The 15068-nt window shown below is 36.3% G+C and overlaps 1 protein-coding gene across 1 annotated transcript in view; it reads left to right on the top strand.

Moving 5' to 3' along the window:
* The window catches only part of PIK3C2G (phosphatidylinositol-4-phosphate 3-kinase catalytic subunit type 2 gamma), a 470847-nt gene that overhangs the window by 17761 nt on the left and 438018 nt on the right, over nt 1-15068 (top strand). The window contains exons 2-3 of the mRNA XM_018048420.1: nt 5463-6224; nt 10721-10803. Of these exons, the coding sequence (XP_017903909.1) occupies nt 5544-6224; nt 10721-10803 (764 nt within the window). The 5' untranslated portion in view covers nt 5463-5543. The remainder of the gene's footprint in view (nt 1-5462; nt 6225-10720; nt 10804-15068) is intronic.

The following is a 15068-nucleotide window of genomic DNA, read 5'->3' as shown; positions in this document are numbered from 1 at the left end:
ATTTCCCAGGCAAGAATATGGGAGTGGGTTGCCATTTCCTCCTCCAGGGAATCTTCCCGATCCACGGATTGAACCTGGGTCTCCTGCATTGGCAGGCAGATTCTTTACCACTGCGCCAAGTGGTGAGCCCTCTTGTGATTGTACTGATCCTATTCAGGTAATTTCCTAATTTAAGGTCAGATGACTAGGAAACTTAACTCCATTCAGAGCCTTGATTCTTCTTCATCATGTAACCTAACATATCCACATGTTCCAGGGATTAAGAATGGGAATACTGGAGAAGGGGGGCATTATTTTGCCTACCACAGAGCTTTTTCCTATAATTCGACAGAGTGTTATTTAAATCAGGAACCAACAGCCATGTCATCCCTATTATGACATATTTGATGCCATGTAGTATATATATAGTAGAGCTTCCCAGGTGGCGCAGTGATAAAGAATCCACCTGCTAACAACGAGGTGAGGATTTGATCCCTGGGTCAGAAAGATCCCCTGGAAGAGGAAATGGCAATCCACTCCAGTACTCTGGCCTCAGAAATCAAATGGACAGAGGAGTCTGGCAGGCTACAGTCCATGGGATTGCAATGAATTGGACATGACTGAGCAATTGAACATGCATGCTAGCACATAGTATGTATAATTCTGCCTCAAAGTCAAAGTATATGACTTTTAGTTATTTTATGCATTACTTCCTAATGCAGACTGCATATATTTACTAGCTGGCACTAAATCACATTTTTATTTATTTTTAAACTAAGATATAGTCTATCTTCTGAACTGTAATGGTAAAGAAGAGACATAAAATTATTAGGAATTTCTTAAAATCACCAAATTTAATATTATAAAAGTGGATCTGGATATGGTTTCTGTTTTATTACATTTTCAATATGAATAAGTATTTATCATTCTCCTTTATCTCACTATAATGAGATTTTTTTCAAAGAGGGCTTTCAGTGCTGTGAGAAATGGATGGGAAATATTATTATTAATAAAAATGTTTACATTTCCAACTCTTTTCAGCAAAGATAGTTTCAATTAAGTTAATGCTGTTTTTCAGTGCCTAAATTCTGGCATGCTCTAGATGTTATATTATTATGGAATTATCACTCACTTGCTTTTTTTAAATTCCCATTTAAAACAAATCTATGAACACAAACTCTTAGACATTCGGTAAGTTGATTCACCTTTCTGTGCTTCAGTTTTCTTATTTGTTAAATGGCAGTAATAACATCACAGGTTGAGAGGATATGTTAATTCATGTAAACAAAGCAGTCTACTGAGTACTGTGTTAGAGTGGTGCTCAAAAGATGTTCAAAATCATTATTATTAATAACAACCAGGTGGTACAGCTTACCTGAATCTTTAATTTCATCATTATACCACTGATACTTCATTTAAAGACTTCCCCTGTGGCTCTAGAAAAAATTTAAAATAATTAAAAAACACTCAATTCATTTGAAATACCCCAAAATTTAAAAAGTCAACATGAGATAGCCGTATTTACCATATTTAAGCTAAGACAAGACACAGCAGGCTAGACTATGGAAGACTAGAACAGGATATTAACTACGGTTGTCAGCGAAAAGTGACACTTGCTGGAAAATTCTGACTTCGACGACAGAGACAGAAGAAAGAGTAACAGTTCAGTTCAGCTCAATCACTCAGTTGTGTCCGACTCTTTGCAGCCCCATGGATTGCAGCACACCAGATCTCCCTGTCCATTGCCAACTCCCGCTTCAGCATCAATCCTTCCAATGAATATTCAGGACTGATTTCCCTTACGATGGACTGGTTGGATCTCCTTGGCAGTCCAAGGAACTCTCAAGAGTCTTCTTCAACACAACAGTGCAAAAGCATGAATTCTTTGGCGCTCAGCTTTCTTTATAGTCCAACTCTCACATCCATACATGACTAAAGGAAAAAGCATAACATTGACTACATGGATGTTGTTGGCAAAGTTATGTCTCTGCTTGTCAATATGCTGCCTAGGTTGGTCATGACTTTTCTTCCAAGGAGTAAGCGTCTTTTAATTTCATGGCTGCAATCACCATCTGCAGTGATTTTGGAGCCCCCTAAAATAAAGTCTGACACTGTTTCCACTGTTTCTCCATCTATTCGCCATGATGTTATGGGACTGGCTGCCATGATCTTAGTTTTCTGCATGTTGGGTTTTAAGCCAACTTTTTCACTCTCCTCTTTCACTTTCATCAAGAGGCTCTTTAGTTCTTCACTTTCTGCCATAAGGGCGGTGTCATCTGCATAACTAAGGTTATTGATATTTCTCCCAGTTATCTTGATTCTAGCTTGTGCTTCATCCAGCCCAGCGTTTCTCATGATGTACTCTGCATAGAAGTTAAATAAGCAGGATGACAATATACAGCCTTGACATACTCCTTTCGCTATTTGGAACCAGTCTGCTGTTCCATGTCTAGTTCGAATTGTTGCTTCCTGACCTGCATACAGACTTCTCAAGAGGCAGGTCAGGTGGTCTGGTATTCCCATTTCTTTAAGAACTTTCCAGAGTTTGTTGTGATCCACACAGTCAAAGACTTTGGCATAGTCAATAAAGTAGAAGTAGATATTTTTCTGGAACTCTCTTGCTTTTTCAATGATCCAGCGGATGTTGGCAATTTGATCTCTGGTTTCTCCACCTTTTCCAAATCCAGCTTGAACATCTGGAAGTTCACGGTTCACGTACTGTTGAAGCCTGGCTTGGAGAATTTTGAGCATTACTTTACTAGTGTGTGAGATGAGAGCAATTGTGCGGTAGTTTGAGCATTCTTTGGCATTGCCTTTCTTTGGGATTGGAATGGAAACTGACCTTTTCCAGTCCTGTGGCCACTGCTGAGTTTTCCAAATTCGCAGGCCTATTGAGTGCAGCACTATCACAGCATCATCTTTTAGGATTTAAAATAGCTCAACTGGAATTCCATCTCCTCCACTAGCTTTGTTCATAGTGATGTTTCCTAAGGCCCACTTGACTTCACATTCCAGGACGTCTGGCTCTAGGTGAATGATCACACCATTGTGATTATCTGGGTTGTGAAGATCTTCTTTGTATAGTTCTTCTGTGTATGCTTGCCACCTCTTCTTAATATCTTCTGCTTTTGTTAGTGTATAAGTTGCTTTAATGAAACATACCTTTCACTACTACTATGGAAATGAAAAAAATGTCAATTTCTGCAAAACGGATTATGGCTAGATAATGTATCTGTGTGACCCATCAATTTGAATAGTTTGGAATAAATTTTATAGATTAATTTTCTATTTCACATATCCTTCTATACACATTTTATTTATATCTTCTGAAGTTCCATTTTATTTATATCTCCTGAAAATCTTTCTCGAATCAGTACAATTTCTTGAGTGAAACATAATAAATCTAACTTGTTTATGTCTCAGGTGGCTGTGAGTTTCAAGTAGCCCCTTAGTGCCAATATAATAAAAATCATTTGCCATTGCAAAACACATTGATAGAAAATGGCATTTGATAGGTAACGACTATTATAATCACCTTTTAAAATGTCTTTTTGTCCTTTAACACACATATAATTATTAAGACAATTAATAAATCCACATTGTTGTTGTTGTTGTTTAGTCACTCAGTCAGTCATGTCCAACCCTTTGCGACCCCCATCGACCGTAGCCTGTCCAGCTCTGCTGTCCATGGGACTCTCCAGGCAAGAACACTGGAGTGGATTGCCACCTCCTCCTCCAAATGAATCCACAAAATTACAGAAATACTTTTCAGTGTCATTTTCTTATAATTCAACTATAATTTTTCCAACATTTAAATCATTTGATCAATAAATGCAAATGAGCAACTACTCTGAGTGAAGCAAAGCACTAAGTACTGAGTTATAAGTGAAAAGACTAACATGGCCTAATGATTTAATGGGACAGAAAAATGTTACATATATAACATTTATACATGTTACCCCGAGACAGTAGGAACCACTGTTATATACAAAGGTGATATATGGTTAGTCTATTAAATATAACAGTATAACACAAAAAATGGATTACAAGACTCAAGAATGAATTGTAGAAAATGTGGAAGCAGTTTCAGAGAAACTGCAACAATGCAGATGAGAGGATTAGAAAACTTTAGACTAGGATTGTGACAGTGGCAGACAAAAAAGGAAGCAAGATCTCCTATAGGAACTGGTGACTTACCGGAGATAGAAGAATTAAGGTGTGGGAAGACTCAAAGATAAAACCCTGGTTTCTGGTCTAAGAAACTGAGTGAATTGTTGGGCCATTTTCTGTCACAGAAGACAGTGGAATAAAAGCAGATTTTTGGGTGAATTTTGATTTAGGTTTTAGACTTTCTCTTAGAGGTTAAAAAAAATTCCAAGTGGAGACAATAATAAGAATGGTCCTGTGTTAGGGTTATTGATATGTAGATGGTAATTTAAGCCATAGGAGGTATGAAATAATTTACACACAGAAAATGGATGAGAAGAAAAGCTCTGACAAGGGGTCCAGTAGGTAATGAACAATATGGCAGAGGATTCTTGAGAAAGAGCTAACACTGAACTCAGAGAGTACAGTTTCACAGAGAGTCAATGTAGGACACAACAAGAAAATTTTAAGTAAGTATAGTGAACAAAAGGGTTCAAGTTTTGCAGAGAGGTAAGTTAAAATAGAGATTGATAAACATCAGTTGAATTTTCTCATCAGTGAACTTAATAAAAGTTGCTTTGGAGAAGTGATGAGAGAAGTTTGCAATTATTTAAAGAAGTTTTGGGGAGGATATGAAAGGGTCTAGCCAACCTACAAGATGACTGGTTATGGAGGGCTGAAAAAAGTTAAGACTGTATCTAGGAATGGAATCACTGCTGATCATGAAGAGACTGTTAAGATACTTTAGCATACTAGCATGCTGATATAGCGAAAGTGAAGTCACTCAGTCGTGTCCGACTCTTTGCGATCCCATGGACTGTAGTCTACTAGGCTTCTCTGTCCATGGGATTTTCCAGGCAAGAGTACTGGAGTAGATTGCCATTTCCTTCTCCAGGGGATCTTCCTGGTCCAGGGATCGAACCCAGGTCTCCTGCATTGCAGGCAGACGCTTTACCCTCTGAGCCACCAGGGAAGCCCAGCATGCTGATAGATGATTAAATATAGAAGGAGATAATGCTGCTATGGGCCAGTGGGTTTTCAGCAGAAAAGGAGTCCAAAGGAGAATACCGGCTTTCATTCATGAAGTCACCGTCATGACTAAAGTGGACTTAGTTTTCTACTACAGGAGTTTCATGCATGTCTCTGAAGTCAATACTCCCCCTTGGACTTTAATTATGTGAGCTCTGATGGATTTTTATATAACTCATGGGTTTATCTCATTTGCTATGGGGAAACTTCAAAACAATTGTCTGTATTTATTCAACGTGTTTCCTTCTTGAAAGCTCTCTTATTTCTAATTAATCACATTTTTAAATTTCCTTTTATCATTTGTCTAGGAAAATTTCTATCATCTTTTATAATATCATTGAAGAGATATTTGGACCTGAGTCAACCCTCTCAGTTACATAAAATAAAGAATGGCATATTACTGGAAAACAGATCTAAATTCCAGTGAATCACATGAAAAGCAGCAGGAGCACCAAGAATTCTCCTCCTTGAATCAACCTCTTTTTCCTAGCACAGTCAGTCTGGGTTTTGATAATGTAGTAGATGAGATCAGTAACAAACTCCCACTCTGTCAGAGAGAAATTGAAGAAAATGCCTTTTTTCTGCCCAGTGCACCCCACTGGGACTCAAGAAAACATTCATTAGATGAAACACACCAAACATCCTTGAATGAATTCACTTTTAAAAGCTCAGAACTCTCCTGTCACCAAGTTAGTGAAACGCCAGTAATTGGTTTTAGTAGGCATTCTGTGCTACCAAATCCTCAAAACATCAATAAAGGAAGCTCTTGGGGAAATCCCATAGGAAAATACCATGATGCTGATGATTACGGATTCAATATTTTGCCTCTATCATCTACCAGTCTGGATAAAACTAATTCGCAGAGTCAACTGGAAAATGAAAATCATAACTACTGTATAGGATTTGAAAGCAGCGTTCTTCCTATATACCCATTCTTGTCAACTAACTTGATGCCAAAAGAAGAAAATAAAAGCAGTAGAAATATGAACATTGTAGAGTCTTCTCTGATGCCCTTTAAAGATTCTTCTCTACCCAGGACATGGGAAAGCACACTCCCAAAGAACACAGAGGTATGTACCATATTTTTCAACCTAAAAATATGAATCTGAAAGAATCAATCAATAATGTGCTGGGTGAATTTGGTAACAAGAGTAACTAATATTCAGTAGGGGAATGTATTACTACTACTTTAAAAAAAATGCCTATTATTCACAAATTCCATTCTCATGAGTTAATGATTTTTTCTAAAGAAAGAGTTTTTATAATATTTTTAAAGTTCTTGTTTCATCAAAATTAAATAGTGTGGTATAGTGTTTACATTTTATTAGATAAACAATATAGTTGGAGTTTTATATGATTGTATTTTTCATTCTTAGTGTGTTATTATGCACACACAGAAACACAAATGCATTTCATTACATTTATATTTTGAGTTACATTACCATGAATTAAAACATCATATTATTGGTAGGAAAAATGGCCCTTTACTCAGAGGCTTCTAAATTACCCTGTTGGCAGGCACCATCTATTGGGAACATTTCAAGAGTAGGAAATTAAGTAATCATTGTGCAATTCATCCTGATGGGTTCATTAGTAGTTTTCCAATCATTTTAGTAACCACAAAGCTTCTTGCATAATATTTGAACATTTCTCTGCTATAAAGAATCTAGACACAAGGGAAACCAGAAGTAAACAATAAAAAGAAGAAGCATTATTTCAGCTGTAATATTCAGGGTTAGACAAAAGGATTCTTCATTTATTTGACAACTATTTATCATTATTCTTAAGTTATATATGACATACTAGGCATAACAAATAACAAAGAAGAAAAATGCATGATACCTGATTTTAGGAATAGCATATGGTTCAAATTTACATGCAAATGAATAATGGCAACACAGTAAAATAACACAGAGGATGAGTTTATTAGAGAAGACACAACTGTGTCTGAGGCACTTGCAGAAGAAATAACACCTCAAGGGATTTGAATTAAAAGTGGATGAATTTTAGGAACCTCTACTTCTGATCATGATGGTGTAACAAGTACTAAACTTTCTCTCACCACTGAAAACAACTATAAAATTAGACAAAATACATGAAACTACTGCTTTCCAGACTGAAGAATCAGTCGAGACAGTGATCCTTGAGAGAAGAGAAACACCCAAGGGTTGTTATGGTTATTCTGGTTTCTGCAGGGATTCTTCCTGGTGCTAGGTAGGCTAGTGGAGCCTAATTTGAGCCACAGTACCTAAAGAAGGCTGAGCGCCAAAGAACTGATGTTTTCAAACTGTGGTGTTGGAGAAGACTCTTGAGATTCACTTGGACAGCAAGAGATCAAATCAGTCAATCATAAAGGAAACCATCCTGAATATTCACTGGAAGAACTGACGCTGAAACTGAAGCTCCAATACTTTGGCCACCTCATGCAGAGAGCCAATTCATGGCTAAAGACCCTGATGCTGGAAAAGATTAAGGGCAGGAGGAGAAGGGGATGACAGAGGATGAGATGGTTGGATGGTATCACCGACTCAATGGACATGAGTTTAAGCAAACTCCAGAAGATAGGACAGAAAAGCCTGCAGTCCATGGGGTCACAAAGAGCTGGACACAACTGAGCGACTGAACGACAACAGCATCACTAAACTGAGGAGGCAGAGACTGAAGTTCTAGGCTGCAAAGGACGCTGTGATTTGCAGAGCAGACCACAGAAGGAGCTATGCGGTGGATGGGATTTATACTGCAGATTGTTGGCCAAGAGATCATATTCACCACACACAAATAGAAGTTACGCAGGCCACAAGTTCTGATCCAGCAAGAGAAGACTGAGCAGAACATTTCTGGTATTCAATTGAGATCACACAAAACTATCTCTTAAGAACAAAAGTTGCGCTCTATAGCAAATGCTCTACATACCAAATTAGATGTGGCCTCCCAAAAAATAAAATCAAGGCAGACAAGACCAAAAGGATTTCAACTGCCTGCCAGAGAAAAACTGTAGTTTGTAGAAACAATTCCTAATGTGTCATCTACAATATCCAATATTTAATAGCAAACGCATAAGATGTGTAAAGAATAGGGAATTCTGAACCATAATCAAGAAAATAACTCAGTGAATAGATTCTGAGATGGAACAGATGTTGCAATTAACAGACAGTGAATCAAAGGAAGTTATTAAAAGGATGTTCAAGTAGATGAAGTAAATGTGAACATAATGAAAGACAAATAAGGAATCCCAGGAGGAAGCAAGAAACTATGAAAAAACAAAGACTAATGGAAAATTTAGTATTAAAAGTATACCTGCAAAGAAAAAGTCAGTGGGTATGCTTAAAAACAGATAAAGGATGATAAAGGGAAAAAAACAATACTTGAAAGAAAAATAATAGAAATTATCCAAACTAAAAAAGAGAAAATAAAAGAACTTTATAAAAGTGAGCAGGACTAAGAAACTTATGAGATAAACAGTTTAACATATGGATAATTTGGAAAGCTAACAGGAGAGGAAAGATGGAAAAATTCATTTCAAGAAATAATACCCTGAATTTTATCAAATTGAGTACAAAATATTAAATTACAGATATAATAAAATCAATACATCTCAAACTATAAATGCAAAGACAACCACATGTAGACAAATTATACTAGAACATATGAAGACCAAATTTGAAAAGATCATAAAAGGCAGCAGAGAGGAGGAAAAAATATGTCATGCAATGAAACATTTTGAATTAAAGCATTATCTTATCAGAAACAATGGAAGCCAAATGACAATGGAATGGCATTTCGAAAGTTTTATTTAAAAAAAGAAAAGAATTCATACTTCTATACTCATTGAGTACATGCTTGAAATTTTAAATGAAATAAAAATATTATCATATAAACAAATGTAGAGAAAACTTAGTTCACATATACACAAAAAATACCAAAGTGCTTTATATGCAAAGAAAATTATATCAGATGGAATCTAGAAAAGAACAGAACAAATGGTAAATATGTTAGTAAGTCAGAAAAACTACTTTAATCTTATTTTTTTGAAAGACAGCTGTATAAAGCAAAAAAAAAATAGTATTTCATTATGAGAATTACTGTACATGTAAACAAAAATTAAAAGACAACAAGAGCATAAAAGATGAAGGGGGTAAATATTATTTGCTCTTGAAAGTTCTTACATTTTAAATGCAGTAGTACAGTATTAACTCCAAGTAACCTGTGAAATATTTAGGATGCATATTTTAATTTCTAAGCTAGTATAACCACTAAAGGAACAGTAAAAAGAAAAAAGAAAAACTAAAAATCCATCAGAGGAATTAAATGAAACAGGAGAAAAATCAAATAGATTGAAAAAGTCAGGGAAGGAGAAATAGAAGAACAAAACAAAATAGAAGAACAAAACAAAATAGAAGAAATGAATAGAAAGAAGTATATGTGGACATGGCAGTCTTAAACCCAACCACACCCAAAAATATACTAAATCCATTCCAAACTAGATAAGAAAGACAAGGATTATTTACAAGAGTCAAATTTGAAAAGCATAGGCAGATAGTTTGAAAGTAAAAAAATCAAAATATTTAACATTCAACCTGCAAAACAAAGCCTTGTGTCATTACAAATATCAGAAAAAGTACAGTTCAAGGCAAGATATTACTAGAGAAAGAAAAGGGTCATTTCATAATAATAAAAGAGTCAACCAGGAAGACATAATAAATTTAAATGCATATGTATGTAGTAACAGCTTCAAAATACGTAAAGCAAAGATTTTTCTTTTAAAGTTAATCATATACCTACCCTCTGACTGAGTCATTTATGTACTTATTCACAAGAAGTGGAACACATGTCCAAAAAACACTTGCATATGAAAATTAATATTTCTCTTTACAATACTCCAAAACTACAAACACACCTGTCCATCAAAAAGAAAATGGGTAAGCAAACTGTGGAATAGTAATGAAAAAGACTACTGCTGCTGCTGCTGCTGCTGCTAAGTCACTTCAGTCGTGTCTGACTCTGTGCGACCCCATAGACAGCAGCTGACCAGGCTCCGCCGTCCCTGGGATTCTCCAGGCAAGAACACTGGAGTGGCTTGCCATTTCCTTCTCCAATGCATGAAAGTGAAAAGTGAAAGTGAAAGTGAAGTCGTGTCCGACGTTACTTCAAATACAACTAATAGGCAATAAAAAAGATAAATCATTGATAATGTATGACAGCATAAATTTTAAAATATGTATGATTTAAATGAAAGAAGACAGAAACACAAGAGCACATGGTGACAGAAATGTGAATTAACAGTTACCAAAAAGATGTTGAGACTGAGAGAAGGAGATATGGGGGAACTTTCTAAAGTGATAGAAATGTGTATTTTGATTGGATATTAATATTCACAGTTGCATATATTCCTCAAAGTTCAAATATAAATATATTTCAGATTTATGTATTTTTCCATTTGTATTTTTTCAGTAAAGTTTTAAAAATATTATTAAAAACAGAATGGCTTTTTAAAACAAAATAAAAATTTTAGAATTGTATTTACCTTTTCTCCATACAAAACTATTTTAACAGTTTTTATTTTAAGCTGACAGGTTGTTCCATTCAGCTGGTTGAAGTAGCTCAAGGCAGTAATATGAGTTTGGCATCCTTTTGCAACAAAGTAAAAAAGTGAGTGCTGCTGTTTCATTCAACTTTGACATTTCTAGAACGTGCGTGAATTTGTCTATCTTAACATCCCTGAACTGACTAATCTTGCATATAGAATGTTAAAGCTCTATAATTTTTAACATAGTTAAATGGACAAATTTATTACACAGTAGTTCATTAATCAACTTCTGGTATTGTTTCATTGTTTACAGTAAAATAAAAATTTCCCCTGAAAATCTGCTAAAGATGAAAGTTTTATAACTTTGGGCTTGCTCATGCTGTTTGCTACTAGCTTGGTTTGCAGTAAATTAACTTCTCATTTAACTAGCACATAAGTGACTGACTTCTGTGGCTCTGTCCCAAACTAGCATGAATTTATCCTCCTTACCTGGAATGTACTATTTAGAACAATGAGAATACCTTCTGCTTAATAACTCAATCTTACCCTGAATGGGCTGCCAGAATGCTGAATAAATGCATGGGTGTTTGTCCACTGAAAAACAAATTTGATCACTAAGAGATATTAACAAGAAATCGCAGATCCCCTTTTTGCTAACCTAAATAAAGAACTTATAAACGTAGATGCCTTCTTTTTAAAGACCAATCTCTCATTAATCAATGAAAATTTATATAATGCCATTTCTTCTTTTGCTCAGATTTCTGAAATTTTTGAAAAATTAGTGCACTTTCATTTTAATTATCTTGATTTTTATATTTTTTGGCTGTTTTAAGTGTAATAAATATACATATAAGTAAACATATTCATCACCTATAGCTGCTGCCTGCTGAATGATCATTTGTGATTAAAGATTTGAACCACTGATTTAGCCATTATCTTAAAAAGCTACCTGAATGCCTACTAACTAGTTCATGCATGAGAGAGATTCAAACGAAGAACAAGCAAGAAAACTGAAAAGCAAGGTCAAGTTAAAAAACCTTGTTACCATACTGGAAGAACCAAAGGGCACACACATACCAAAAAAAAAAGCATTTCAAATCCATGAACCCATATTCAAACTTTAATTAACTTCTTGCTCCAGTTCACAGAAGAAAAATTTAAATGGCACTTTGGATTCCTAAATTAGGATCTTTAAAGATATCAATATTGATTCTTTCAAGAATAAGCTACCCACTGTAACAATCTGACAAGCACTGCCAGGAACTTTACACTTTAATAAAATTTAAGATGTGGTAATTTCTACTCTCGAAGCATGAGAAATAGCTCTCTTCATATCACAAGGTAATACTTGGTATAGCTCCATCAAAAAACAATTATTAGTCTCTCCCATAACTTTTTTTCCCCAAGAGTATTTAGTATGTATTCTTTGATGAAACCTTCTTAATAGTGACATAAAAATATTTTATGGGATGGTGTGTCAGTAGCTCATGGTACATTTTTAAACTCTTAGATGGAATTTTTCTCAATAGTTTCTTTCAAAGTAACCATGAGTACTAAAAAAAGACAACCAAACAATAATAAATATTAAAGTAGTAAAAGAGAAGACAAAGGTTACATTTACACATTTACTTTTTTTGTTTGCAATAATTTTTGTTGGCATGTACTCATATAAAATGAATTTATATATGCATAATTATTTTGTACACAAACACACTGTTCACTCAACAACAATTTTTTGAGGACCTACTGTGTGCTGGTGTCCAAATACTTGCAAAAATATTTAGATATCCAAATATCCAAAGCTCTTTCATTCAAAAACAGACCAAATTGAATTTGAAAGACAAATTTCTTAAGAGAGTCTCCAAACTTTCTGGAAAGCCATAGTAGAATGGATTTATATATCCAATTTCATTTGTGTTTTTTCCTAATATTTAAATAACCATACCTAAAAATGCTGTTAACATTCCTGCTACATACCCTTCAAGAGGCTCTCTAATTTGTGGAATTTGGTTTCCTATTATGACATATATCTCAAGAAATGTAGTTTTATGATACAATAAAATATCATAGTGAGACAGGAGACAGACAGGTCCCAAGCTATGCAGCCAAAGTTTGTCCCCTGTAGACATATACTCCAAGTTAAGAGTGAGAGAGGAGCTGAGCCTTACCCAGTTAAGAGATAAAAGACCCCATATTCCTCATTCTCGATGTCAAAGAGATCTCCCCAACTACACATGTGCAGGAAGGCTCCCTGAAGCTCAAAAAGGAAGGTGGTGCCAGAGCATAGTAGGTAATGTCAATATCCAATAGCACATTTGCTAGAATCCATCTTGGCTAAGAGATGTGCCTACACCCATGGAAGGACCCTGAGATAAACCAAATACAGACTCGGAACCAGGTAAAGCAAGATGAATGGCCAAAGGAAACCCGGAAGAAACACCCCATAAAAGGGATTCAAACTCCTGTGAGGGCATGACTCTCAGCCCATCCATGTGCCTATCCACATGTGCTCTTTTCCTCCTAATAAACAATTTCCTTCCTTCACTACTTTCCATCTCTATGCGAAAATTCACTTCTACACATCTAATGGGCCAAGGCCTTGCCACTGGCCACTGATCACTGGTCACTGGGGGTCTAGTGGTTAGGATTCAGCACTCTCACTGCCATGGCCTGACTTCAGTCTCTGACCCAGAACCAAAACCGTGCTTTAAGCTGCTGCAGGCAAAGGCCATCACAGAGCAACAGTCACAGTCGCTCAGTTATACCCAACTCTTTGCAACCCCGTGGACTGTAGCCTGCCAGGCTCCTCTGTCCATGGAATTCTCTAGGCCAGAATATTGGAGTGGACAACTGGTTCCTTCTCCGGGGAATTTTCCATCCCAGGGGTCAAACCCAGTTCTCCTGCAATGCAGGCGAATTCTTTACTGTCTGAGTCACCAGAGCAATAGTACACAAAAAAGTTTTGGGCCCACAGTAGATGCTCAGTGAAGGTTTAGAAAAGAGAGTCATGAATTTATGTTTTAAATGGAATTCTCCAAAATGGTAGAAGGTTAAATCATGCATGTAAGCATTGAGCAGTATCTTATCATATGGTTGAATGCTAGATCATCAAACTCCTCAATTCAGAAATGGAGTCCAAACCTTTGATGGAGGGTAAAAGAAGGAAGAGTGGCCTATATGTTTATCCTAAGTAGTGGTTCTTGAACTGTAGTAATATTGACTTATTTGGAAAACTGCTGGGAGAAAAAAATTGGGGTGGGGGTAGGAATCCTCCACTTACCTACTGAGCCAAAAACTTTGGGGATAGAATCCAGAAAACAAGATGATCCTTATGCATGCCAGGCCCATTGGATGAACATGTACTTTTCCACTTGTGAGGTTCCTTAAGGAAGGGATGTTTTGGTAGAGTTTAAGGGTACAGAGATGGAGCTACCTCAGTGAGCCTATATTACTTTAATGCTGCATAAATTGTTAGGATGAATGTCAGGGATGTAATATATATGATATATTACACAGAATGCATAATTTTTCATTCAGGAAAATTACTAGAAAGTTCAGGGTTCTGCAAAATTAACAAAAAAGGAAAAATAATCCAAGGTTTCATATTCATCATCAAAAGCATTTGAAATAGCTAGTTATAAATTTTATGTTATATTCTACATGTGGGCATAAAAATATAGCTCTACAGAGATTCCGCTATAATGATATATAATGATAATTATGATGCATTACATGCAACATCCAGAAAACGAAGATCATGGCATCTGGTCCCATCACTACATGGCAAATAGATGGGGAAACAGTAGAAACAGTGTCAGACTTAATTTTTTGAGACTGCAAAATCACTGCAGATGGTAACTGCAGCCATGAAATTAAAAGACGCTTACTCCTTGGAAGAAAAGTTATGACCAACCTAGACAGCATATTCAAAAGCAGAAACATTACTTTGCCAACAAAGGTCCGTCTAGTCAAGGCTATGGTTTTCCCTGTGGTCATGTATGGATGTGAGAGTTGGACTGTGAAGAAGGCTGAGCACCGAAGAATTGATGCTTTTGAACTGTGGTGTTGGAGAAGACTCTTGAGAGTCCCTTGGACTGCAAGGAGATCCAACCAGTCCATTCTGAAGGAGATCAGCCCTGGGATATCTTTGGAGGGAATGATGCTAAAGCTGAAGCTCCAGTACTTTGGCCACCTCATGTGAAGAGTTGACTCATTGGAAAAGACTCTGATGCTGGGAGGGATTGGGGGCAGGAAGAGAAGGGGACGACAGAGGATGAGATGGCTGGATGGCATCACTGACTCGATGGACGTGAGTCTGAGTGAACTCCGGGAGTTGGTGATGGACAGGGAGGCCTGGCGTGCTGCGATTCATGGAGTCGCAAAGAGT

This window comes from Capra hircus, chromosome 5 (genome assembly GCF_001704415.2).
Source record: "Capra hircus breed San Clemente chromosome 5, ASM170441v1, whole genome shotgun sequence".
Taxonomy (NCBI): domain Eukaryota; kingdom Metazoa; phylum Chordata; class Mammalia; order Artiodactyla; family Bovidae; genus Capra; species Capra hircus.
The sequence above is the reverse complement of the archived record's forward strand: the minus strand, read 5'-3'. Positions and strand labels throughout refer to the sequence as shown.